Source organism: Caretta caretta, chromosome 27, assembly GCF_965140235.1.
Source record: "Caretta caretta isolate rCarCar2 chromosome 27, rCarCar1.hap1, whole genome shotgun sequence".
Lineage (NCBI taxonomy): Eukaryota > Metazoa > Chordata > Testudines > Cheloniidae > Caretta > Caretta caretta.
This window is the reverse complement of record NC_134232.1, coordinates 11,758,015-11,784,833: the sequence shown is the minus strand read 5'-3', so window position 1 is coordinate 11,784,833 and position 26,819 is coordinate 11,758,015. Positions and strand designations below refer to the sequence as shown.

The window sequence follows — 26,819 nt, the reverse complement described above, 5'->3', positions numbered from 1 at the left end:
GCCCTGCCTTGGCCTCTCTTCTCCGGGTTCCCACACTCCGCTCACAGGGGCGGATTCATCCTGCTGCCCTTGCTGCCTTCCTGACTTCAGGAAGTCTTTCCTCCCTGCTCCTCTTGTTCCCCTTCCCAGCCTCCCTGGCACTTCCTTCCTCTCTCTCTCCTTCCCGCCTGCCTTTCCACACCCGCCCTGCACCCCCAGGGGCCCGGCGGACGCTGGGTCAGTCCTGACTCCTTGCTGGGGGAGGACTGAGGAGCTGGTGCGTGTGTGTTTTCTCCGCCGTCACACGCAATAATCTCCCTGACCTTGGTGCCTCCGCCAGAGATCCCCTGCCCGGCAGCGCTGCCCTCTGGAAGGCTAAGCGCTGCTTGGGTTTCCGCTCAGTGCAGCCCGCTGGCGTCAGACCCTCCCCAGCAGCAGCTGACAGGTGGCCTTGACCAAACAGGCCATGGTTTTGCTTAGAGGCAATTCCGTGCCCTGCCCTTCCTTGTCCGCTCTAGCTCGATGCTTCTCAAATGCACAAGAACATGCCATCTCTGTCGTGGTGGTGGGGTGCAAGGCAATGCCAGCGCCCTGGAGAGCCCCGGTTTGCACAGGGTTAATCAGATGGCTGTTCCTGGGAGGTAACAGTTTGGCAGGCAGCTCTAAGCCCAGCTAAAGCCCTGTCTCTGGGCTGTGCGGCAAATGAAAGGCAAGATGCTACCTCCTTTACTTTCCGTATAGTGCTCTGGAATTAAAATCTCTACCACAGCCCCCGCCATCCCCGCAGTGTGTAGCTCCACGGTACATCATCGCTGGGGTAGAACGCACCCTCAGCACAAAAGCAGAGCCGCCCCCGACCCCCACTTCCCTGGGGGGATGCAGTGGGACCTAGTAGCCCTGGGGTGGAATGCATGCTCCGCAATAAACAGGTCATCTTCCAGCAGGTCGCTGGCACAAGAAAGCCAAGGGGTACTGAAGCGCTGGTGGTCACAGGGGCTGGCTCGCAGACGGGATCAGCACCCACAAGTGAGGCTGGACTCTCCGAAGGACTCGGCCCGTCAGATGCTGAAAATGTCATGGGGGGAGCTGTAGGGAGGCTGGGGTGTTTACAGGTGTTTAGGTTCCTGACTCCCATTGATTTCAGTTGCTTTACAAATCTGGCCCTGAGTTCTTTGGAAAATCTGGCCTGGCTGTGGGTGCTGAGCCCCTGAAAACCTGCCCCCCAGGTGTAAATTAGCATGATCCCACTTAATTCTTCATATCTAAAGCAGGAGGTAACTGACGCCCCAGCCTTGTGCGTGGGGGTGAATTTCATCCCAAACTCCCACGGCACTTTTTGGTGTACCTAGTGCCCTGATTTCCTCTCGGGGAATTGAATTCTCTCAGCCGACATTCCCCCCCACCCCACCCCCTGCAGTTCACTCTGCATCAGCCAGCGAAGTGACTGGCTGTGTGCACTCCTGTGTGAGAGCATGCACATAAGGATAAATAACCGCACCGCTCTGGTAGCAAGGCCAGAGGCAGCTTTGAAATGTGCTAGGCAGGTAGATAAGCTTTTCCCTCGCCTTTGGGATGAAAGGCGCTCAATAAAAAGAAGGGGAAGATGATGATTATGCCATGTTCAGCACTTGGCAGGCGACCCTTTCCTGTCTCACCACTCTGGGATTCTACGTGATATAGGAGCACTGTAATAATCATGTCCAGCTTTTATGTGGAGCTCTTTGTCAGGTGTGGGCTTGAAGCAGGACTCGCCAAGGGAGGGCCTCTGGCCTGTGTCAGACCAAATGGGCATAATGGCCCCTTCTGGGCTCACCGGTGATAGATCTCAAAGCACTTTGCAGGTGGGGAAACTGAGGCACCGGATGGTTCAGTAATTTGCCTAAAGTCGCCCGGCAGAGCTGGGAATAAAGCCCTGGAGTTCCAGTCCAGTGTTCGATCCACTAGGCCACAGTGCCTCTACTGCAGTGTGTTTCCAACGTGAAAGCTTCTGCTCCCAAGTATATATTGCCCCCCCTGCACGATAGCTGAAGCCTGATTCCCTCAAGGTAGATCAGCCCTGCAGAATAGTGCCCGGAATGGCCCCGTTCTCTGGGGGTATTGTGACTTGTTCCCTCTTCCTGCCCCCAGCACCGGCTCGGCCAAGTTGGAAGCAGAGCAAGCGAGTCAGCGCTGTCCTGCTGAGGGCAATGGGTTCTGCTGGGTGCTGTGAGCAGGGGCACCAGCACAGGTCCCCGAGGGAGCTTTGCGTGCTGCCCCGAATGACTGGCACCCATCTCCCCCACTGCTCCGGAGGGCTGGCACGCCGGCGGAAGTCGGCTGTTTACAAAGTGAGCTGCTCCCCCGTGATCCAGCCCCCGGCCACGTAGACGGGAGCTTTGCTGTTCATTTCACTAGGGGCACGAGCAGGCCCCCAATAATAACGTGGCTGTATCTCTTTAGATGGCAGCTTAATCGCAGTGCCAAACCATGCTGAGGAGCGGGAGCGAGGGGCGGTGGCATCTGGGAGCAGACAGCTCATTTCCACAGGGGCCAAGGTCTCTGACAAATTGGGGAGGGTAGGCAGCAGCAGACCCTGGCAGCATGTGTTTTAGGCCCTATCCACACGATGTCTGTAGCTGCCTCAGGGGATCAAGTCACAGCAAGCCCCCAAATCCTGCACCCAGCCATCTGTATAACAGCCATTGACTCCAGCCGGGGCAGAATCACCCTGAAAGCCTGGATGGGCTCGGGAAGGCAGCTAGGGCCTGTGACCCAAGAAGATACGACAGGGTTGTACCCCGGTGAGTGGGGGAGATCACGGGGTCTCCGGGGCTGCTTTGGAATCTTCACATCAGCTGGTGGCAGGGGTGGAAGCCAGGGTGGGTGGAGGGCTGTCCTTTAATAGATTATCTCATGGCAGGGTCGGTGGTTAGCAAGGCAGAGTAATAAACAGCCGTTCCCTCTGAGTGAATGGGAGGTCAAGGACGGAGCTGCATCACTCTGTAAAGTCGGCGGCAGCTTCTCTCTGCCGGCCTCCTCTCTGTATATCCCAGGTGTGGGATCCACGCCTGGTTCCTGCAGGCGGCTTGGCTCCTGCCCTCGCTCTCGAGTGGGGGTCGCCGCGGCGTGTCCCCCTCTTGGAAAGAGGAGCTCCCAGCAGGTCCTCCTGCACCCGCCCTGGGCGGTGCAGCCTAGCTGGCTGCTGGCCCTGCCCATGGGGAAGTGCTGTGGGTGCAGTGCAGGGCGTGAATTGATGACACCCCGTCCCCTGTCCAGCCTGAGCTAAGCAAAGGGCCTTGTTGGGGGTGGAAAGCTAAAGCAGCTGCCGGACAGGAAGGATGGGCGAGAGGTAGGGCTAATAGGGGTCCGGGGGGGTGTGACTGCCCCCCCCCCGGCAGTCGTTAGGTGTGTGTGCATGGCACCTTTCATACAGGGTTGGATAGTGAGCTCATGCTGCACTCACCCACTGGGGCGGCTCCTGCCCTGCGCAGCCAGGCCCACTCTCCTCCCCTTCACACCGGGCTGGGTTTAGGGCTGTGGTGCTGGGGTGGAGGGTGCTACCGCAGGTGGTTGGTGTCCCCTGGGTGGGGCGAGGAGGAGGAGGGGTGCACTCATTGAATAGGGAGGCACCACCAGTGACCCATCACCCGGCTGGCTGTAAAATCTGGCTCCGCCACTGGGCTGTGGTTAAGGCACCAGGTTGGGATCCAGGAGATCGGGGCTCAAGCCTGGCTCCTTGGGTCACCCAAGGCAAGTCACTTTGTCTTTGCACCTTGTTGTCCCCTCCCCACCCCAAGTGACAGTAATAACTCTGCAGAGGGGTTCCGCACGGCTGTGTTCGTTCACATTGGCAAAGTGCTTAGGTGTCAAAGCAAGGAGCTGCAGCCGGGCTGCCCCAGGCCCATCTCGGTACCTTCCCCGCAAGGGCCCGTTCCTGGTAGCGGCGTTGGGCTTGCATCAGTCGCCCGGCTGTGCGGATAAGGTACAAGTGGAGTAAATGCAGCTGTAGAGGTGACCTGTCCCGAGAGAGGTTGGGAGCCTCGTGTTTCATCATCTAGCTGTGATGTCATAGCCCCAGCATGATGTCATTGGGTCCGAGGTGGGGCTAAGTGAAATCCCCTGGCCTGTGCTAGGCAGGAGGTCAGACTCGATGATGAAAACTGCCCCTTCTGGCCTGGAAATCAATTAATTTCCAAGCTCCTGTGTTTTTTTAAAACGGATGCTGTAATTAGCCTCTTTGGATGGTGTTAATTACTCAGGGTCAATTGAAACCTGGGCAACTGTGGGAAATCAACTCCCCCGGAACAGCTGGATGTACCACTCCCTGCTTGTGAACCCCCCCCCCCCAAAAATCAACTAATGCCTCCCCACAGAACTATCTGGACCAATTGTCAAAGCATGTTGGAGCTCACCAGACACCCTGAGCGGCTCCCACACGAAAACCCTTAGCAACAAAGATGCTAGCATAGCAACAGCAATCACTCTGCTAACAAGGCCTGTATTGTCATGCAGACAGAGCACCAGAGACATATTTTCCCCCCTTGGTTCAATCTATTTTTATTTTCTTCTCCAGACAAAATAAGCGGGCGGGGAGGGAAGTTCGCTTGGACGCATGCAAACCCGTCATCCCTCCCTTCAAAGCCTTCCAGAGCCTTGTCGGTTTGACAGTTCGGCCCGGGCTTGGGTTCGCTTTAGGGGAGTCTGGGAGCACCGAGGGGCAGGGAAGGAGCGGAGAGGGGCTCGGGGTGGAAAGCAACTGATGGGCGAGTGGGGGGCCAAGGGGCAGAGAGAAAGAAAGGGACGTACTGCTGGAAAACGACCATCAAGACAGCGACACTGAGCACAGTCAGTGTAGCTGGAGCTTAAGCAAATCATTCCCTGTGACTGTTGCCCGCTCCAGGGGGCAGAGTTAAGGTTGTGTGGGTGTGTACCTTCACTGTGGGAGAACTGCTTCCCCAAGCTGGGCAGAGCCTTCCTCCTCCCTAGTCTAACTCACCTACCTTCGTGAACCATCTTGAGATCTAGGGAGGAGAATCAACAAGTGCTTGGTATTTTATAATGGTGTCTGGAGACCCCAGCTGAGATCAGGGCCCCATTGTGCCAGGCGCTGTACAATACCGAGAGAGACAGTCTTTGCGCTAGAGCAGTGGTTCTCAACCCCGGGGTCCACGTACCCACTGGGGGTACGCAGAGGTCTTCTGGGGATACATCAGCTCGTCTAGATATTTGCCTAGTTTTACAGCAGGCTACATAAAAAGCACTAGCGAAGTCAGTGCAAACTAAAATTTCATGCAGACATTGACTTGTTTCCACTGCTCTATATACTACACATCAAACTGTAAGTACAATATTTATATTCCAATTGATTTATTTTGTAATTATATGGTAAAAATGGGAAAGTCAGCATCTTTTCAGTACAAGTAGGCTGTGACACGTCTGATTTTGTAAGCAAGTAGTTTTTAAGTGAGGTGAAACTTGGGGGTAGGCAAGACAAATCAGACTCCTCAAAGGGGGCCAGTACTCTGGAAAGGCTGAGAGCCACTAGCCTAGAGAGCTTAAAATTTCAATAGGGAAGCCAGAAACGGAGCATAATTATCTCCAATTTAGAGATGGGAAACAGAGACATCCCAAGATTAAGGTCTGGATCCCCAAAGGTATTTAGGGGCCTAATTCCTGTTGAAACCAGTGGGAGTTAGGAGCTGAATTACTTTTGAGGACCTGGCTCGAAGTGCCCAAGGAGACACAGAAAGTCAGTGGCAGAGCCAGGGACTGAGACCCATCTCCTCAGTCCATGCCTTAATAACTGGAACACCCTCCATAGCTCTTTAGTAGTGGTGGTATTTACAGCTTAGCTAGAAAAGCGGGCTGGTTGGCTTGCTTCTGAAATGGAATTGGCCTCCAAACAGAAAAAAGCCAGGCCTGATTCTCCACAGCCTTGTGTCTTGTGGCATCACGTACCCTGGCGTGACATGGGCGTGAAATGCTACTCAATGAGAGCGGTGGCAATTTACCATGCCGGTTGCACTCCCCTTTTCCTGGGGTAAAGAACTGCACCAGGGGTGGGGCTGGAGAAAAGGGCGGGGGGAAGTCTTGTGGATTCATCTGGTTTGGAGAGAAATGACGAGAGACACTTGTAAGCCCTCCAGCTGAACCAGGGTGGCCCACCTGCCGCAGGAGCAGATGGGGCATGGGCCTGTGCAGACTCAGTTCTGACTGTGGCCCGAGCGATATTTGTCTTGGGGCAGGAGGAACAGACCAACAACTTGTTCCTGACGTGGCCTCTTGAGCGTTATTCGCCGTCTCTCTCGTGAAGATCAATGGGAATCTCAGTCCCGGCCGTCGCCCCATGCCTCCCACCCCGGTCACAGATTGGATCTCATCCTGTGTACGTGTGCTCGTGAGCAGTTAACAAACACGGCGCAGTAAGCCCTCAGCTGTGCTGAAAGGTGCAGCGTGGCCCCAGCAGCCAGCCTGGCCCAGATACGGCTGCCCACTGAGTACCGAATGTCTCTCTCACGCTAAACGCCACAGGGCAGCACAGATACAATCCATCCCAGCGTGCCCAGCACGGCAGCCAGCTCCTGTCCCTCTCCCCGGCGTACCTCTCTTGGGGCCAGGACCAAAGCCCAGATGAGAGACTCCCATTAGCCTCTCAGGCTTTGGATCCGGTCCATTGGCTCCGATCCTGCTCCCAGCCATCAGGATCAGGCCCTTCGAAGTGAGAAACCGTTTTCTTGCCGTTTGCAGTTTAAAGGCCCGTTTTGCCGACTGTTTTGTCTCAGTGTAAATTACATCCAATTTTCTGGTTTCAGAATAGCAGCCGTGTTAGTCTGTATTCGCAAAAAGAAAAGGAGGACTTGTGGCACCTTAGAGACTAACCAATTTATTTGAGCATAAGCTTTTGTGAGCTACAGCTCACTTCATCGGATGAATGTTGCATCCGATGAAGTGAGCTGTAGCTCACGAAAGCTTATGCTCAAATAAATTTGTTAGTCTCTAAGGTGCTACAAGTCCTCCTTTTCTTTATCTAATTTTCTGGCAGTTATTTACAGAGAGAATGTTTTCAACCCATAAAACATCCTCATGCCCCAGGATTAATTAAAGTTTCCAATTAATGCCTAATTTAAATGACGATTATGGCTGTTACCATTTCATACTGGGGGGAGGGGTTGGTCTTAAAATAGAGATGTTGCCCCTTTTACGTCCCCTTTCCTGCACCTCAGGGGTGTTTGTTCTGTGTGTTTGATGAGTCTGCTGTTTAAAACCAAGCTTTGCATTCCTGGAGATCAACAGCCAGCCGGTTTCCATATTGAAAGCAGTGGATGTATTCTTCCTTGACTTTAGCAAAGCTTTTGACACTGTCTCCCACAGTATTCTTGTCAGCAAGTTAAAGAAGTATGGGCTGGATGAATGCACTATAAGGTGGGTAGAAAGTTGGCTGGATTGTCAGGCTCAACGGGTAGTGATCAATGGCTCCATGTCTAGTTGGCAGCCGGTATCAAGTGGAGTGCCCCAAGGGTCGGTCCTGGGGCCGGTTTTGTTCAATATCTTCATAAATTATCTGGAGGATGGTGTGGATTGCAGCAAGTTTGCGGATGATACTAAACTAGGAGGAGTGGTAGATACGCTGGAGGGCAGGGATAGGATACAGAAGGACCTAGACAAATTGGAGGATTGGGCCAAAAGAAATCTGATGAGGTTCAACAAGGATAAGTGCAGGGTGCTGCACTTACGACGGAAGAACCCAATGCACCGCTACAGACTAGGGACCGAATGGCTAGGCAGCAGTTCTGCGGAAAAGGACCTAGGGGTGACAGTGGACGAGAAGCTGGATATGAGTCAACAATGTGCCCTTGTTGCCAAGAAGGCCAATGGCATTTTGGGATGTATAAGTAGGGGCATAGCCAGCAGATCGAGGGACGTGATCATTCCCCTCTATTTGACATTGGTGAGGCCTCATCTGGAGTACTGTGTCCAGTTTTGGGCCCTGCGCTACAAGAAGGATGTGGATAAATTGGAGAGAGTCCAGCGAAGGGCAACAAAAATGATTAGGGGTCTGGAACACATGACTTATGAGGAGAGGCTGAGGGAGCTGGGATTGTTTAGTCTGCGGAAGAGAAGAATGAGGGGGGATTTGATAGCTGCTTTCAACTACCTGAGAGGTGGTTCCAAAGAGGATGGTTCTAGGCTATTCTCAGTGGTAGAAGAGGACAGGACAAGGAGTAATGGTCTCAAGTTGCAGTGGGGGAGGATTAGGTTGGATATTAGGAAAAACTTTTTCACTAGGAGGGTGGTGAAACACTGGAATGCGTTACCTAGGGAGGTGGTAGAATCTCCTTCCTTAGAAGTTTTTAAGGTCAGGCTTGACAAAGCCCTGGCTGGGATGATTTAATTGGGGATTGGTCCTGCTTTGAGCAGGGGGTTGGACTAGATGACCTCCTGAGGTCCCTTCCAACCCTGATATTCTATGATTCTATGAGTCATAGCCACATGGCAAGATCCCAGCATTTCCGTGGGTGCAAGACACAGCAGGATTCGGCAGCATGTCATGTGTCTGTCTTCAGGGACGATAGGAGCAGGACTCCTGGGTTCCAATCCCGGCTTTGACACCAACTCCTCATCGGGGCGTGTCACACGCTCCCTCATTTTGGATGTCCAATTTGAGACACCTGCTTATAAACTCTCTGGGGCGGGGACTGTCTCTGACTCTGAGTATGTACAACACCTGGCGCAACAGGGCCCTGATTTCAGTTAGGGTCTATACAGCGCCTGGCACACTGGGGCCCCGGTCTCAGCTGGGGTCTATCAGCACTACCGTAATTCAAATCCTATAATGTGCATAGAAAGGGAACCCATTAGCAATGGGAATTCATTCCAAAATCTGTATGGACATTTGCGGAAAAGCTTCCCCTATATTCACCCCAGGGCTGATTAACCAGAGGTGGTCTGCACCTGCAGCCCCCTAGGACTTCAGCTACAGCTGTGGGTGCTCAATGCCTCTGCAGAGCAGCTCCGATACAGATCCTCGTGCCGATGGGATCAGCTTATTCCCAGTGTGGGTATATTTCTTTCCCTGGGGATAGTGTGGGGTGCAAAACGCATTGACTTATACGATGCATGTACCTGGTACGCTCTGTTCCTATTAAGTATATATGCACATCGCATGCAGGGTTTACCGATGTTTGTGCAGAAAGCCCCTGCCCGCAGGCTGAGCCTTTCGACTGGGGGTATGTGTTTGGCTGTGTGAAATTGGACTCCTGGCATATTAAACTTTTACTGCAGTAAACCCAGTCCCATTACTTCAGCCCTGCTCATGCAGCCATAAACCTTGCCGGTGCTTTGCTTCCAGAATAACCTGGGCATTGAAGCTTCCTGGGAGCTAGTTCCTTTGGCGACCCTCCTTTAATGGCTAAAGTTATTCCAAAGCCCCCCAGTTCCATTCCCGTCTTGATTGTAACCGGAGAGATAGAAGGACCCAGAGGAGCTTGGAGTGCAAAGAGACTGTCTGTAAATTACATAACAGGTAACTGGGTGATTTTCAAGACCCCTGGTAACACAGTGTCACCCTGAAACACACATGCAAAACAAAGGAGCTGCTACGGAGGCTTGAGAATGCAGACTGCCCATTCGCACAGAGCGGAGAGAGAGCCGAGATGGTCAGTCTCGTACCTGGTTCAAACAAGAGATCAGGGTGGCCTTGCACTGAAGTGCAGAGTCTGGAGCATGGCCCTGGACTGGTTCAGCATGGGGTGTAGAGCAAAAGACGCCCCTGACACTGCCTCCTTGGGTCAGACCGAGCCCGCGGCTCGCCAGTGCTGCCTGGGGAGTCGGGGGAGGTGCTCTGCTCTTGCCCCATGGGGTGTAGCATGGAACACGCTGCCCCAGGCACCCCATCGCTCCGTGAGCTCTAGGTAGTCCGGGGCAGGGTGTACTCTCTGACGGCTCATCTCTTCCGTTCCAGACAAGAAGTTCGCGGCACTCCCAGGGCTCCCAGCCCGCCCTGGCCGATCAAGCCAAACTCTCCTTCGCCTCAGCGGAGTCCCTGGAAACCATGTCTGAAGCCGAGCTGCCCATTGGATTCAACAGGATGAACCGGTTCCGGCAAAGCTTGCCTTTGTCCCGCTCCACCAGCCAAACCAAGCTCCGGTCACCAGGTACCGCAGGCCGGCCCCCACTGGGTCTCCCTCTGGGGCATTTTAACCCTTCGCCCCACCTACACGGGCCACGGGAGCTGGGGCTGGCAGAGTCCATCAGTGAGAGGGGGGAAGGGGGGCTGACTGTGTGTGCTCCTGTCTCCCTCTAGTGGCTGCCTCTAAAGGACTACAACAGCCTGCTACTTACTGACAGCTGAGGGAGTTACTCCTTTTGCACCAGCGCTAGGGGATTGTGCCTTTGACCCATGGCATAAGTATGTGTCGGGGGGGCAGGGATCAATGGTAGGGTACCTAGGAATGACCACACTGGATTGGATCAGACCAGGGGCCCGTTGTCAGTATTGTGCAAGAAACCCTGTTGAAGGCATGTATGGGTTACTTTGTTGGTAGGAGGAGAAACCTCTTCCTAAAGCCCCCCATTAGCCAGGTGCTCGTCAGGCCAGCCATTGACTTTTCTGATCTGCAAACGCTGGTCACTTATTGTTCCCTGGCCCATCAGCTCCACTGCATACCCACCAACAGCACAAGGCTCTAGTTGGGCAAACCCCGGCCGCTGGGGCCCAGAAATGCAAGCCGCTCCCCCTTTAAGCGTCCCGAGAACTCCTGCAGCTGTCAGGAGCGAGTTATCAGAGCCGGTGAGATGAGTGTTCCTTCCCCTGGGGTGGCAGCAGCTGGAATCTCCCAGATGACAAGCGCTGGAGGTCATTGTTACTTTTCGGGAGTGGCTGGGGAAGTGTTGAGATGCAGAGTGGGTGGGGTGGGGGAGGGGGAAGGAAGATGATGATCAGAATGGTCCCTGTGGACTGGCCGGGGCTAGAAATCAGCATTCCAATGGTGTCAAGTACAGCCGCAGCCCTGGAGCCAAAGATCCCCCTGGTTTGTGAAGGTTTAACTATGGATCCGGGTAGGAAGTTTGCGGCTAAGCCCAGGTCACTAGCACTTTGTTTTTAGGTGAGATACTGGGCTTTAATTTATGTCACTCTTCCCTGGCTTGAGCAGGGTTTTACTGGCACTGGGCTGGGCGTGAATATAGAGTAATAACAATAATATGGGGTCTATAGACCCCAAGGAGATGGGGAAACTGAGACACAGAGCCAGGAATAGCACCTAGGTCTCCTGATTCCTAGCCCCATGCCTGACATATTGGGCTGCTGTGCTGTCAGTCAGTGCCTGCTCAGAGCTGTGTTTTCCCCCCTTTCTCCCCTTCTCTCCTGTCTCCATTTCCAGGGGTCCTTTTCCTGCAGTTTGGGGACGAGACGAGGCGTGTCCACATCACCCACGAGATCAGCAGCATGGACACACTGCACGCCCTCATCGTCCACATGTTCCCCCAGAAGCTAACCATGGGGATGCTGAAATCGTCCAACACCGCCATCCTGATCAAGGACGAGTCGCGCAATGTCTTCTACGAGCTGGAGGACGTCAGGTGAGGGCCCCTGGGGTTGTGGGGGCAGCAGGCGCGCTCAGTGGGGCCGGGGTGGGGGGTAGACAGAGATTCTCTTCCAGGTGGGCTCAGAATTCCAACTCAGATTTGCTCCCTGCATGGTGACAGCACCAGTGTGTTTGCCAGGGCGAATCCGCCTCGGCCAGTTCCCAGATGCAAGGGGAACTCCTCTTTTGTGCACATGCCCTGGCTGATCGTCCAGTGTGGCCCATCCCTCCCTGATCCCGCAGCAGACTGACGTCCTGATGCGTGAGATTTGTTTACTCTCAATTTAGCATGGAGCGAGAGGGCTGCTGCCGGTGGTCCAGGGGCTGGAGCTATCCAGGGGCTAGCAATCCGCACGGCCATTGGGGTGCCCAGCTCACTGCTTTGCCTTCTCTTTCAGGGACATCCAGGACAGAAGCATCATCAAAATCTACCGCAAAGAGCCCCTCTATGCCTCCTTCCCAGCCTCGCACATCACCAATGGGGACCTGAGGGTAAGGAGAGGGCAGATGAAGGGGGCTGTCCCAGGGAGGGGCTGTCCCAACTTTTCCATCTGGGAGGGGGAAGAAGTACCCCATTTCCATGGGGCCAGGGAAGAATGGTGCCAGCAAATGCTCACGCGCACACACAGACAGACCTTGCTTGTGTGAGAGCCGGGCGGGGGGGGCTAGGGGGACACTGGTGCCTGGGTATATTTGTGGAAGGAGTTATGAGCTCCCGTTTGTCAGCCCCAGCTGCAGCGCTGTTATGGGTTGCTTTAGGAGATTGGATGGTCTGAGCCATGGCAGTGGAGTCATAAACATGCTGATTAGGGTATTAATCAGAGTAAATTGTTGTGCTCCTGGAGAGAGAGCGAGGGAGCTGCAATTTGCCCGGGCGTGTGGGATGCTGCTGATCTTCAGTTCTGGGGTGCATCAGGGTGAAGGTCAACGGGGGTGGGGGGGCTGGTTCTTCAGGGGTTGGGTTTGCCCCGGGATCCGGCATTCCAGTCTCATCCTAGGAGTGGGGAGGGAAGGCTGGGCTTGCACAGGGATCTGGTGTTCTGGTCTTGCCAGGAGTGGGTGAGGGGTTCTGGGTTTACTCCAGGATCTGCCTTCTGGCCACTGCTGCCTCCAGTGACCCTCCCCACTTTGTGTGATCTTCCCTGGGCTCTAAGTCCCTGTGGCAGCGTCTCCTGATTTCACAGTGCATGTGTGTATGGGTGTGTGTGTGTGTGGGGGGGGGGGGGTGTGATTATTTGGCTCTGCTGACAGCACGCACCTGTGTTTGTGTTTGAAAGCATCGATGTTTACAAACAAGCAGCTCACGCCCCATAGGGCTCCCCTCCCTTAACCCCCAGCCTCCAATCCCAGTTGCTTATGCGAGAAGCAGCAACGTGTGTGAGAGTCTGTGTGTGTGTGTGCACACGCAAGATCACCCCCATACTACAGACTCTAGGCCTGGTTCTCCATTGCCCTGCCCCCTGCACAGCCCTTGACACTGGTGCAAAGTGGGCGCAAGACATGGCCATCCTGCGGCTGGCAACAGAGGATCGGGCCCTTTCTGTGCGCCTGGCACTTGGCCCCGTGCTATGGGCTGCGGCGGAGAGGAGGGAGCTAGGCAGTGTTGGTATCCCCGCCCTCCTGTCCTGTGTCTGCCCAGTCCCATCTGCCTTCTAAACCACCCCATGTGCAAGTGACCATCACCTGCCGCAGCTCAGTGTGTGAAATGTGAACCGCCAGCACATCTAGGGGGGTCACCAGGGAGAATGGGGGTACAGCAGGGGTGCTCCCTCTGCAGGGAGGAGAGAGGTATTGTCACATGCATGTGCAACACACACCCAAAGGCAGCTGGTCTCAGCAACCCGACGAACAACCCCTTTTTGGGGATCTCCGGGCCCCGCTCTGGAAGGGTTCCTCCCAGGCAAGGCTGCCCCAGATGGTGGGCCTGGGGCTTGCCCCGCAAGAGGGGTGAGTGCTTACAGCCTCGGTGGCACTTCTCTCTTCCCTGCAGCGGGAGATGGTTTATACCTCCAGGGAGTCATCCCCCACCCGCCGGCTGAACACCATGTCCCCAGCTTCCCACCTCCCCTCCGGCTCCCCTCCACCTGTGCTCCAGTCTTCCTCCCCGTCCCGCTCCCGCATGTCCTACAGTGGCGGGCGCCCACCCTCCTATGCCGGCAGCCCCGTACACCACGGCGAGCGCCTCTCCAACCTGCCGCCCGCCCCGGGCGTGTCGCCCAGCCCCAGCGCCATCCTGGAGCGCCGGGACGTCAAGCCGGACGAAGACCTGGCTGGCAAGAACATGGTGCTGGTGAAGAACGAGGGGCTGTACGCTGACCCCTATGGCATGGTGCACGAGGGCCGGCTCAGCATCACCTCCACGCAGTCCCTGGCCGGCATGGGCGACCCCTTTGCCTACGCCGGGGGGCTCTACAAACGGGGCTCGGTCCGCTCCCTCAGCACCTACTCGGCGGCTGCCCTGCAGACGGAGCTGGAGGACAGCCTGTACAAGCCCAACGCCCAGATCTACAGCGACACCTACGGGCCCAGCCTCGGCTTCCGCATGCCCCCGTCCTCGCCGCAGAAGATGGCCGACGGCCGGCTGGTGGACGTCCAGCAGGGGCAGAGCCCTCACAGCCCCTACTCGGGGCCGTCCAGCAGGTCCTCGCCCGTCCGCCAGTCCTTCCGCAAAGACTCCTGCTCCTCAGTCTTCATGGAGAGCCCCGTCAGCAAGCCCCGGAACCCCAGCTCCTCGGGCCCCCCCGAACTCTTCCCAGGCCCTGGGGATCGACCCCTGTCAGGGTTCAGCCCTCCTGTGCCTGCCAAGGATACGGAAACAAGGTAAGGAGCCGGGGTTGGATCAGCAGCTTCCCAGCAACAATGGGTTGAGTAGACTGACTCCTGGGTTTGCCGTGTCGGTCAGGTTGAAATCCCCCTCTTCCAGGTGGGGAAACTGAGTCACAGAGAGGTGACAGTCACATAGCAGTGGCAGAGACGGGAATTAGAACCCAGGAGTCCTGAGATGCAGTAATTGGCTGTCAGCAGTAGAGTATGATCCAGCGATAGAGATGTTTGAGCTGGGGACTGGGCCTCAGGACTCCTGGGTTCTTTTTCTTGAGTCTTTCCTGCTGTTGGACCTTGGCTACTGCATCAGGCAGGTTATGGAGGTGGGGGAATCTGGGGTCTGGGTCACCTCTTGTTGCCACTTTGTAGAGAAAAACTTCAGTGGGATGACAAGGAGGGAGGATGGTCTTGTGGATAAGGCACTGGGCTGGGATTCAGGAGACCTGAGTCCAGTGCCTGGCTTTTCACGGGCACCCTGTGTCACTCTGAGCTGGAGCTTTGCTACCCCTCAGCTCCCATTGTGACGCCGATGGCCACGTCTGCAAGACAGCTCAGCACCCACGGAGCTGCTTAGTCAGGGCCTGAGGTGGGAGCAAGCCGGGCAGTCCCGCCGGGATGTCCACACAGCTCTTTGCAGCGTGCTGGCATGAGTCTGTGTACCGGGCTGGGAAGGAGGCTGCTCCCACGTTCATGTATATGTACCCCCTTGAAATCCTGGCCCCTCATCGCTCTGTGCCTCGGTTTCCCTGGCAATGTGTCCCTATTCCAGCTCATCAAGCACTGTGAGGCTAGAGGCCCCATACAAAAGGGAGAGATTCTGTCTTCCCCAGCCCGTGTACAAAAAGCCAGAGCCCCCATTGTAACCCTGCCGGTGCAGCAGGGAAAGTTGCATACAGGCAGGTAGCTGGTATGGAAATAACCCATTATCTTGCCTTTCATCTCTGTGCCTGTCTCTTCATCTCCCAAGCAATGATGGTCTCATTTGTTGTTTCCAGGGCCGTGAGCTGGGCTGTCAGGGGAGGGTGGGGGGAGCCATTAGGGAGCTGTCCAAGGGGAGAGAGACGTGGGAGGAAATGAGGGGGGGAGGATGTAGGAGGACAACAAAGGTCGATGGAATTAGCAGTGCTGTCCCGTCACGGGCCGCTGTACTGGCAAGCGGCTGCGGGCCTCAAATGGACTCATTATTCACAGGCCGCCCAGGGCCCCAACAGGGGAGGACGAGGCTCAAAGAAGGAAAAGGCCCTCAGGGACAGCCTGAGGGGTGAGATCCCTCTTTAAATATTGCCCGGTCTCTACTGCCAGGGATGGTGGTGGGAGGCTGGAGCAGAGAGAGAGAGATGGAGGATCGGATCCCTGGCCAGCGCACATGGGCACGAGGAGGGAATTGACCTCAAGGGAGCTCCACTGATCTACGCTAGACGAGGGTCTGGCCCTGAGACTCCCAAAAGGGTTCAAACGCTGAGGGGGGTATGGATTCAGATGGGGCATCCTCCTGGCAAGGCCAGGACCCTGAAGTCCATAGGCCCTTGGCCTCCCCTGCAGATACCAGGCCCTGGAGGGTCCTGTCTGCTGGAGCCTGGATCTAATACAGCTCTTTTCCCTCCCTACCCCCCAAAGGGAACGGATGGAAGCCATGGAGAAGCAGATCGCCAGCCTGACAGGGCTGGTGCAGAGCGCGCTGCTCCGGGGCTCCGAGGGCGAGACCCCCAGGTAAGGAAGGGGGGCAGGAAGCCCCTCATCTTGCCTCGGCGTGGGACAGGTGGCAGGTTGGCCATGACCCGGGCTTTCCTGGCGATCTCACCAGTGGCCGCGAGCTACATCCCGCAACGTCCTGTAGGGGGCGCCGGGGGCTATTTTACGGGAACGCGGTGTCGTTCAATGGAAGCGCGTGGTGATTGGAGGCTTTAAGCCCCGCCCCGTGATGCGGCTGCAGAGAGGAAACCCAAGGGCGCGGAGCATCACTCTCATCCCCGGCGGGCCCCAACAAATTCTCCAGGTCGGTGGGGATAGCGCCCCAGACACATGGATTGTCTGCAAACGAGGCCCTGATCCCTGCTCCCCTGGGCAGCCCCATCGCTGCCAATCGCACCCGCTGGGCTCGCCAGTGCTGACAGCAGAGCAGGGCCCGGGGACCAGGCCTGTGATAGGCTCTTAGGAATGGCAGTAAGGACCACGCCCGTGGCCTATGTGGCCCAGCACCAGCTACTGCCGAGCAAGGTTCCAGATTCCCCCTACAGAGCAACTTTGGCCCAGCCAGCCTCTTCCTACCACCCCGTTTGTTGGAGGCTGGCTCCCGCTCTGAGCCAGGAGCATCGACGGCTCTTCCAAAGCACTTGGGGTCCTGTCCTTTCACTGTGTATTTCTCCGACTCTGGAGAGTCTTGTTCTCCCTGGACTCGCTCGATCCTTGCTAAGCTCTGGGCCGCTATCTTGTGGCAGTGAGTTCCACCAGCTCGTGGTGCCCAGCAGGCCCAGTGCTCATGGACACTCGGGCCGGTGCAGGAAGTTCTAACAGTGCAAAGGGGCCTCGGAGCAGCTGCAAATCTCACTGGCTCCCCCCACTCAAGGCCTCACGGCCCAGGGGAACCCCAGCGTACTCAGCATGGGAAGGGAGAGGCGGGGTCTCCCTTTGGGGCTGTTCGAGGGGAGAGATTGGGAGGGGGCAGCATGACCCCAACGCGTCTCAGTTAACGTCCTTCTCCGGGCACCTCCTCCCCTGCTCGTGGCTTAGCTCGGTGGCCTCCCCGCTTTGCCGGCTCTCCTGGGCCGGGGCTGGGACTGTTTAACCTGCTCTCACCCGCCGCCCTCCCCTCCATGCAGCGAGAAGACGGACGCCACCAATGGAGGGACACCCCCGTCAGCACGTAAGTGATTGGGTGGGAGCGACGGGAGCCGCAGCCCCAAGCTCCGCCTGCAGGAGGTGCTGGTGCACTGGGTCCTCCCACTCCCGGGGCCATGGAGCCGCCATTGGGGTAGCTGGCGTGGGACTTTGGGCTCCAGGAGCATGTGGGAGGGGCCTCCAGGGCTCCCCCTCCTGGGCAGGTGGCGTCAGCCCTCGAGGATGGGTCTCTGCCCTCTGCCCCCTGCCCTCACTGCAGTGAGGAACATGGCTTCTGAGGGAGCCACTGAGCAGCTCCACAGAAAGACCCAGGAAGCCTGGCCCATCCCCGCCCCACACAGCCACTCCCCCCCCACCCGCCTGGCCCCATGCACAGCAGCTCCTCCGCCCCCCCCACCCGCCTGGCCCCATGCACAGCAGCTCCTCCGCCCCCCCCCCCCCGGCCCAGCCCCACCCCCACACAGCAGCTCCTCCCCCACTGTCCCAGCCCCACCCCCACACAGCAGCTCCTCCCCCACGGGGCCGGTCCCACGCACAGCCGTGCTTTCCTCGCTCGGTGCTCTACAGTCACCCCCTTGCCCGCACTGGGAGCGCCCAGGTGAGTGTTTGGGTGATTCTGTTTCTAGGGGCTCCTTGGCAGTTGGCTTCCTGCTGCCTGGTCTGAGGGTACAATTCTGAGCACCAAACCCACCCGCCTTTAGGCAGCAACGGGGCTGGGTTTAGCCCCAGGGCCGGGAGGGGGACGTGGGTTCTGTGGAAGGTGGGAGAACCAGGTTTGCAGACCCAGCCACGGCTTGGGGTGTCTCTTGCCGGAGGGGACCGGTGGGAATGAGCTCACACTGGGATCCGGGCTCTGAAAGGGAGATCAAGGTGGGGTGACTTATATTTCTGTAGGGCCTCCCCTCTGGATCAAAAGCACCGTGCATGTCTAGGCTGGGGAGGAGAGGGGGGCAGAGAATGAGGGAGAAGGGATGGGAGCCTTCCCTGGACTTAGCACTTCATTGGCTGTCCTGCTCTGTTCATGCTCTCAGCCGCCAGCCGGAGCTGCTCGGGGACGCCGATCCCTGCCCCCTCGCACCCCTCCGCCACCAGCACCCCGGCCGGGCAGCCGACGGCCATCACCCGCCTGCACATGCAGCTCCACCTCCACGACCTGCAGCAGAACGCCAGCGACCTCCGCAACCAGCTGCAGCAGCTGAAGAAGCTGCAGGTGAGGGGAGCCATCCGGGAGCGAGCCTCCCGGCTCTCATCGGGGCATGTGCGGCTCAGGGCCATCAGAGTCCTGCCTCGCCTCCTAGCACAGAGCTCCTGGCCCCACTGGCCGGGTGGCAGGGTGTGGGGAAGGTCACCCGCAGGCAGGAATAGCCCAGTCGGCTAACGGACCCCCCAAGTCAGGCCTACGCTGCAAAACAAGGTGTGGTCTTAACTCGGGTTCAAATAGCAGTGAAGATCCGGCCACTTGGCTTTAACCCCAGGCTCCCCCTCATTCACGCTGCGGTGTCTTCTCTGCTCTTTGAACCCGAGGTAAGAGCACCCCTTTGTCACAGTGCAGACAGACCCTAAGGGGGCAGCTTGGCCTCCACGTCCCATTGTATCCTCAGCCTCTTGTCCGAAACCACCTTCTACGCCTGCGGTGCGGGTGATACGGGAACCAGCCTGAGACCCGCCAACGCCCATAGGCCACCAAAGAGCCGTTCCGTGGCAATAGCCCCGGCGGGGCTGGGCGGGATGAGAACTGGAGCTGCGGGGGCAGAAGACTCTGCAGCCCGTTCACCAGTCAGGGTTTGGACTCAGCCCCGCTTCTTGGCCTGGAGCAAAGCAAAGGCACGTTGGTTAAGATCTGGGGTAGCAGAGCAGCGTTCCCCAACATCCACAGCTGGGCCCCCCCTGCACCCTGTTCCCCTCCTCTCTCCCTGCTAGCTCGTACCCCCTCCCGCAGCTTGCACCAGAATCCCACCCTTCCTGCTGGGTGGTGCTCGCCCTGGCACTGCACGGCCAGGCAGATGGCAACTCCCCTTCAGGAGCCAGGGATCTCGGTGGCCAGGTTCAGCTTTTCTTGGCCTTGCCTAGCTCCAAAGCTAATTACCAGTGACAGATTTGGGGGGAGTGGTGGTTCCGGCTGGCGCTGCGGAGATGGGGGAGGGGGAAGCGGTCCAGACAGGTGGACTGGGAATGGCTGATGCCCTCCCAAGGCCCGGCTCCTTCCGTCAATCGGCCAGATTCCTGGGGATGTATGTCAGAGCTCCAAGTCCAGCCTGTGCCACGTACACCCGCCCCTGCATCTGTCTCGCCCTGACCCTCCTTGGCAGACCCTGCCACAGCCAGGATTGCCAGCCGAACCAGAGGGGCGGAGCCCGGCGGCTTTGCCCGGGGAAAGCACGCAGAGTGGTGGGGTTGGGGAACCATCTTTGCCAGCTTTTTGATTTTTAAGCTGACCCACGGGTGGACACAGGAGCCAGCCTGGTAGTCGTGACGAAGGGTGGTTGGTTGCTCTCCAGTGGGACAGAGGAAAAGGGGATCCCTGGTGAGCCCCCCCACCATGTCTGCACCCACCTGTCGTGCTGAGGGGTAATGTGTAATCGACTTGTGCCCCCCAGTACCACCCCACATTCTCACCCGGAGAGCGACAGCCCCATGTTATCCCCAGAGCTGGGGTCAGCACCTCACACACATGGCCCCGGGGAATCCCCCTCATCCCCAGCTTGTGCTGGCAGGGCACTTGGCAGCTGGGTGGCAGACCCCCAGGTTCCCAGCCAGCCTTGCATCCCCCCTGACCCTTCACCCTCCTATGTGCAAATGGGCGCTCCCTGTCTCCTGTTCTACTAGGAAAGACTGGGAGTAGAACCTAGGGGTCCTGGCTCCCAGTCCCTTGCTCTAACCACTAGATCACACTCTCGGCTAGAAGTGGGAATAGAACCCAGGAGTCCGGCTCCCCCTGCCCTGCATTGCCTTTCTGGGTGTTTGGATCTGCGTAGGGGAGGGGGACAGAATCGGTCGGCTTTTCCGTTTCCTCGTGCTCCCTGACGTATCCCCAGTTCACGCCCTCCCCTCCCGTCTCTGTCCCCCCCCTCCCCCCCGCCTCTCTGGCCTCACAGCTGCAGAACCAGGAGACAGTGAAGACGATGCTGCGGCGGACGGAGACGGAGATCAGCGTGCGGGTGATGGACACCATGCGCAAGCAGGAGGACCCCCTGCAGCGCCAGCGCAGCCTGGTGGAGGAGGAGCGGCTCCGCTACCTGAACGAGGAAGAGCTAATTACCCAGCAGTTAAAGTGAGGGCGGGATTGCAGTCCGTCCCTGATGGGGCGGGGCGCCTAGTGCCCGTCCCTGGCTCTGTCTGTGGCTCTCTGCCTTCTCCAAGAGGGCCTGGGGATAGCTCTGGGAATTAAAGTCTGTTGGGCCAGCTCCCCACAGCTGGTATAAATTGGCCATAGCACCAATGGGCCAGTTTGGAGAGGCCCCTGGTCGGCCTTCCTGCCGGTGCATGATCCTGAATAGGTACCAGAGCTGCTAACGGCCCAAGGGGAAAACTGCCCGGGGCCTGAGCTGCTAGGCTTGCGTGCGTGCCCTGGGGGCCCTGCCCGCACTCACCGATCCAGACCGGCTGCTCCCCTGCCCTCCAGCATTGGGACCCTTCCCGGAGGATGGGGGAGTGACATTCGCACGGTGTGCTTACAGCGACCTGGAGAAGTCGGTGGAGAAGATTCAGAAGGACAATCACCGGCTCGTCCCTGTGCAGGAGCTGGAGGAGAAGGCCGTGGTGCTGAAACAGCTGGGGGAGACGCTCACAGAACTGAAGGGTGAGAGGGGGCCGGCAAGAGGAGAGGGCGGTGGCGGGGGGGGGAGGCTCCAGGAGTGCATAGGTCTGGGGGGCTGGTAGGATCATGGGAGGGATTACCTTGCACCCCTGAATGCTATCCAAGCGCACTCAATTGCACCCGTCAGGGATGGCCTAGGTTTGCTTGGTCCTGCCTCAGCGCCAGGGGGGCTGGGTGGCTTCCCGTCCTCCATTTCTGTGATTTGTGTGGCGGTGGGTGCAGGGCAGCCCTGGAGACCTGTGTGTGCCCGGGATCAGTGTTCAGGATGGTTTGTGTGTAAGTTTGCAGGCACACTTGTTGTTTGAGTTTATATAGGACGCTATGTCTGCTTTACTGTGAGCGCGTGCGTGTGCCCAGGGGCATATGTGCTGACAGTTACAGGTGTTTCTGTGTCCACATGCACTCGGTGTGCTTTTAGGGTGAAATTTGCATCCCCAGTCCCCAGTGGAGTCAATGAGAACCGTCCATCCAACCCCCTAAGGCAGCTTTCAGAGCTTCACCCTTGAGGCGTTGGGACCTTTGATTTTATTGTGGGGTTGGCTTGTGGTTTGGAGCTGGCAGACGTGACCCTGTAATTGCACACGTGACCCTGTAATTGCACACATGTGGAAGTTTGCATATGTCCCATGTGTGAACCAGGTGTGTAAGTGTTTGGCTGTGTGAGTCATGGATTTGGGAGTGGTATGTGTCTGGGTTGTAGGTGTATCTGCATGTCTGGGTTTGTGTGTGTCTCCCTGCGTTGGTGTGTTCACGTGCTTGTATCATATGTTTGTATGTATTTGGGTTGCGTGAGCGTGTGTGTGTTTGCATATGCTTGCAAGTTTGCAGGTTGCAGTTTCCTGCATTCTTGCAAGTGTTTGTATGTATTCAGGTTGCATGTTGCCGGCCTGTGTTTGGGTGGCGTGTTGCCTGCATGTTTGGGTGATGTGCTGCCTGCGTGTTTGCACGTCTCTGGGTTGCATGTTTGCGTGTATTTGGGCTGCGGGCTGGTTGCACGTGTCTGGATTGTGTGTTGCTGTGCGTTTGCGTGGATGCATGCCTGCCGGTGTGTTTGCGGCTCTCCCACATGACTGCCTGCGTGGCGGAGTCCCTGTTTGCTCTGCTAGCTGTCAGAGAGTGAGTGCTGGAGACGCTGCCTGAGTGGATCTGACAGCTCATGGTGCTTGGGGCCCTGCCTCGGCCGCCCCCGCCCCCAGGGGGCTGCGCTCAGCCTTCCACACCCGCTGCCATGGCCCATCTCTGGGCTGGAGTCCCCCTCCCCTCATTTAGCATAGAACATGGCAGAGTTTATGCTTCTGGGAGCCAAGCCAGACGCTCCGTGTAGGTGCGTGAAGAGCTGCGGAGGGCATGGGGGTGATGGAGTCGGAGGAGGGACATGTGGACAGACAGCAGACATGGGGCTGGGCTTGGCCTGGCCTTTAGATCAATCAGGGAGAGCGCCCCTTCCCCATCACCCCAGCCTGTCACGCGGTTGCTGAACGTGGCCAGCAGCCAGAGCAAATGCGGGGAGCACAAGCCTGGGAGCCAGGAGCCCCCTGAGTTCTAATCCTGGCCCTGCCACCGACTTGCTGCACATCCTTGGTCAAGGCTCCCCGTGCCCATGGCAGGTGCCCCTCTCCCTCAAGTGCAGATAACAAGTTACGGTTGCCCACTTTCAACCAGGTTTGACCCAGCCCCTAACACTAGCTCCGCCCGTCACCCTGAAAGCAGTGACAGCCCTGAACAGCCCGGCCGCAAGAGCGAGAAAGAGAGTGTACAAACAGCGCAGCGAGCAGAGCGGGTGTAACAGCCGCCCTGTGCTCAGGGTGAACAAACAAACAGGAGCCTCCACCCATAACAAAGGCCCGTGGGAGGCTGCCCGAGTATCTGAACTGTGTGGCTGGTGGGGGTTTGGCAGGGTCTGGGTGTGGGGGTGGCAAGCAGGAGAAAGATCAGGGCAGCAGAGAGAGAAAGCAGCAAGGAAGCACTAGACCCAGAAGCACGGGTATTTTCACCTCTCTAGGTTACCGTATTTCAAGGTCCCAAAGAGAGGACGCTGCCACGGGCAGGCGGGGGGTACAGTTTCTATGGCAATACCATACCAGGCCCCCCTTACTTCTGCGTTGCTGCAAGGCGGCGGGGCGGCCTTCAGAGCTGGGCACCCAGCCAGCAGCTGCTGCTCTCTAGCTGCCCAGCTCCGTCGGCGAGGGAAAAGAACGAGTGAGGAAAAACCACGGACCTTTGTCTCTATGTCAAAAATCTGCCCGGATGGAGATTGGAGGGCCAAAAAAGAGGTCGTGTTCAGGGAAACCCGGACGTACAGAAACCCTGTGTGAGTAGGCAAAGGGTGCTCCAGCCCTGCGAGTGCGTGGTGTGGTGCTTTGGCCGGGTGTGCCTGTGTTAGGGGCTGTGGCTGGGTCTGCCTACACGGGGAGTGCCCATGAGCTGCCCCTCTGCAATCACGGGGGCTTTTCTCCTAGGACGGAAGTGGAGGAGGGTTTTCCCCTAAGTTCTCCCAGCCACCTCCTCCCAGCTGTGCCAGGCAGACATGGGCACGGCAGAGCCGGGTGCGTCTCTGGGTGCAGGGCTTTGCATTCCTGTGCAGCCGGGAGAGGAGGGTCTTGCCCAGCCCTCCCTGGGCCTGCTCTGACCCTGCGCCTCTCCCGCCCCAGCTCACTTCCCCAGCCTGCAGAGCAAGATGCGGGTGGTGCTCCGGGTAGAGGTGGAGGCCGTGAAGTTCCTCAAGGAGGAGCCGCACCGGCTGGACGGCCTGCTGAAGCGCTGCAAGATGGTGACAGACACCCTCACCCAGATCCGCAGGTGAGCCCCTTCCAGCCCAGATCCCCAGGGGTATCCTGCTATCCCACCCCCAGGGTAGGTCCCAGCTCCCTGGGCCCAGATCCTGGTGTGTCCTCCCAGCCCGGATCCACAGGGGAGTCCCTTCCATCACACCCCAGGGTGGGTCCTGGCTCCCTGGGCCCTGATCCCTGCTGGGGCAGAGGGAGGGGTCTGGTTCCTCTCTCCGCTCCATCAATGATCCCATTCTTAGTCACCCCTTTGTCAAATTTCCCAGCCAGCCGCTTCCTGCTCTCTCAGGCATGGGAGGTGCTCCCTGTAACCATGCCCACAGCCACTTGTCGTCCTCTGCCCTGAGGCCTGCGCCTGACGGTGCTTGGGCAGCTGGGCTCAGACCCTCCAAGGGATTTGGGCACCTCAACACCTGGAGTCTCTCCATGCACCAATCAGAATAATCTCACAGGTTAATCTCACAGGTCCCTTGAGCTGCCCGTCTGTCTGTCTGTCTCTATCCACCCGTTGTCTTTCGTCTTCGAGTGGAAGCTCCTTGGGGCAAGGGCTGCCTTTTTGTTCTGGGTTTGTACAGCGCCTAACACAATGGTGCTCATTACAGCCTCTAGGTGCGCCAGTAATTACTGGAATACAAACAATTATCATTAGTGCTGTCTGGGAAAGGACGATTTAGTCCTGGTGGGAAATTTCAATTGAGTTTGCAAGTGTGAAATTTTTTGGGTATGTTTGACAAAAACAAAAACAAACCCCAAACCCAACAGGTGGGGGGAGGGGGTTGAAAAACCTTTGTCGGTTAAAAAACAAAATTTTGTTTTGAAAACTGAAAATGTTCCATTATTTGGTGGTGGTTGATAAACGTATCGACCAACACTGAACTGTTCGATGTGGTTGAAAATGTGTTTGGCAACAGCTTACAGCACTTCCTGGCTGCGCAGCTGCCCCCCCTAACCCCCCACCTCCCGGCCCCCCACTGGGACTTCTGAACTCTCTGTTCCATTGGCAGGCAAGTGGATGAGAGCATGTGGGCTCAGTCCAACAACCTGAGCCAGTCCCCGAAGAAGGTGGCGCCAGAGACCGATTTCAGCAAGGGTCTGGATTTCGAGGTCCCCACCAGCCCCCCGATGAACCTCCATGACCTGACCGCCTCCACAGATACCCTGGGCACACCGGGCTTCGGGCATGGTCCCCCGCAACTCCCTAAGAGCAATAACCCCTCCCGAGCTCCGGAGATGGTGCCGGCCAAGACCCAGACAGGCCCCGAGACTCCCGGCAGGAGGAGCGTGGACAAGGCCGTGTCTGTAGAGGTGAGAGCCGGGGTTGGGGGGGAGCCTGGCACTTCTGCTGTGTTGTCTGGCCTGTCGCACACCCAGGAGAGGTTCAAGCCAGGGTTCCCAGGCCTGCAGGTCAAGGCTGTTAGGAGCTGAGAATTAAGTGCTCGGCGATTTTTACACTGCAGGGTTTGAATCAGCCCTGTCACTCTGGGGTGTGTGCTGTAGGGGGCGCCACCTCCCCACCTACCTCCCAACACTCCCCACTGGAGCAGCTGCTGTTTCTTCTCTGCTGCTCAGTAGCTCCCGCACCAGCTGCCTGCTCAGGATAGAGCAGCCTGGGGGCTGCTCTGACATGTGGCGACTCAGTGTGAGTCGAAAGGGAATCCTCTGGGAGAGAATCTGCCCTGGAGTATTGATTGGAGCCTCCTGAAGTGCTGGGTTAAACCTTTAGTCCTGGAATCTATTTATAAGAGGGGAAGCCTAGAGGTTAGAGCAGGAGGAGGCCAGGGAGTCAGGACTCCTGGGTTCTATTCCCAGCTAGAGGAGGGGAGCGTGATCAGAGCAAAGTGGACAAGGAGTCAGGACTCCGAGGTTCCATCCCCACCTCTGCCACTGGCTGTAAGGATGGTCCAGGTGGCAGGGACCCTACCTCTGCAGGCTGGGTCACCTGCTGGGATCATCGGGATGGATCTCCCTGATTCCCAGCTGGCGCCGAGGCCTGGGGCATGGGTGGCCCCTCGCTCTCTTCCGTTCCCTGCCTGTGGCTCACAGTCTCCTGAGATCTGAAATGCTTTAGTCTAACTAGGCTTTGGGCTTAATACAGGGACGTGTGGGAGAGGTTTTCTGGCCCATGCTATACAGGGGGTTAGCCTAGATCAGGGGTTCTCAAACTTCATTGCACTGCGACCCCCAACAAAAATTACTACAGGACCCCAGGAGGGGGGACCGAAGCCTGAACACACCCGAGCCCCACTGCCCCAGGGCGGGGCGGGGGCAAATCTCAAGGGCTTCAGCCCCAGGCAGGGGGCCTGTAACCTGAGCTCTGCCACCCAAGGATGAAGCCCGCGGCCTTAGAGTTTGGGTTTGGCCCCAGGCTCCAGCAAGTCTAAGCCAGCCCTGGTGACCCCATTAAAATGGGGTCACGACCCAATTTGGGGTCCCGACCCACAGTTTGAGAACCACTGGCTTAGATGATCCCTTCTGGCCACAGACTGTATGAAACCCTCTAGTGACTCAGGCCCTTTGGAACAACCATTCCTGGGGTTCCTCCCAGAGCCCCCCAGCCTGTACCCCGGGATTCTGTGCAGCTGGGGATGGAGCCGAGCGCCCCAGATCCTCCCACGGTGCCACATGTGGAAGGCTCCCCCAGCCCGTCCCCCCATGCGAGCTCAGCGAGTGATGCTTTCTGCCGGCAGGCCGCCGAGCGGGACTGGGAGGAGAAGAGGGCGGCGCTGACCCAATACAGCGCCAAGGACATTAACCGCCTCCTGGAGGAGACCCAGGCCGAGCTCATGAAGGCCATCCCCGACCTGGAGTTTGCCGCCAAGCACAAGCAGGCCGCCGGCAGCGCCGCCTCCACGCCTGAGCACAAGCCCCCCAAGCCGCAGCACGCACAGAAAGCCACCGCCAAAATCGACCCCAATGGCCGCAGGGGCTCAGGTAGGGGGCAGGGAGGAGCGGGGGATGGGGTGGTCAGAAACCAGGGTGCCCTTCGTAACGCTTCCCTGCGTCAGCTCTGAA

At 57.8% G+C, this 26,819-nt stretch overlaps 1 protein-coding gene across 19 annotated transcripts in view; it reads left to right on the top strand.

The window, feature by feature from the left end:
* The window catches only part of SRCIN1 (SRC kinase signaling inhibitor 1), a 193,558-nt gene that overhangs the window by 143,408 nt on the left and 23,331 nt on the right, over nucleotides 1-26,819 (top strand). For 18 of the 19 annotated variants that reach the window (XM_075123656.1, XM_048829843.2, XM_048829844.2 and 15 more), the window contains 12 exons: nucleotides 9,920-10,112; nucleotides 11,340-11,538; nucleotides 11,942-12,035; nucleotides 13,534-14,363; nucleotides 15,984-16,076; nucleotides 17,186-17,229; nucleotides 18,236-18,414; nucleotides 20,300-20,475; nucleotides 20,882-21,003; nucleotides 23,673-23,820; nucleotides 24,812-25,112; nucleotides 26,495-26,738. In XM_075123656.1, the coding sequence (XP_074979757.1) occupies nucleotides 9,920-10,112; nucleotides 11,340-11,538; nucleotides 11,942-12,035; nucleotides 13,534-14,363; nucleotides 15,984-16,076; nucleotides 17,186-17,229; nucleotides 18,236-18,414; nucleotides 20,300-20,475; nucleotides 20,882-21,003; nucleotides 23,673-23,820; nucleotides 24,812-25,112; nucleotides 26,495-26,738 (2,623 nt within the window). Of the gene's footprint in view, nucleotides 1-9,458; nucleotides 9,482-9,919; nucleotides 10,113-11,339; nucleotides 11,539-11,941; nucleotides 12,036-13,533; nucleotides 14,364-15,983; nucleotides 16,077-17,185; nucleotides 17,230-18,235; nucleotides 18,415-20,299; nucleotides 20,476-20,881; nucleotides 21,004-23,672; nucleotides 23,821-24,811; nucleotides 25,113-26,494; nucleotides 26,739-26,819 lie in introns of those variants that run through there. The other variant, XM_048829855.2, reaches the window with a different exon arrangement.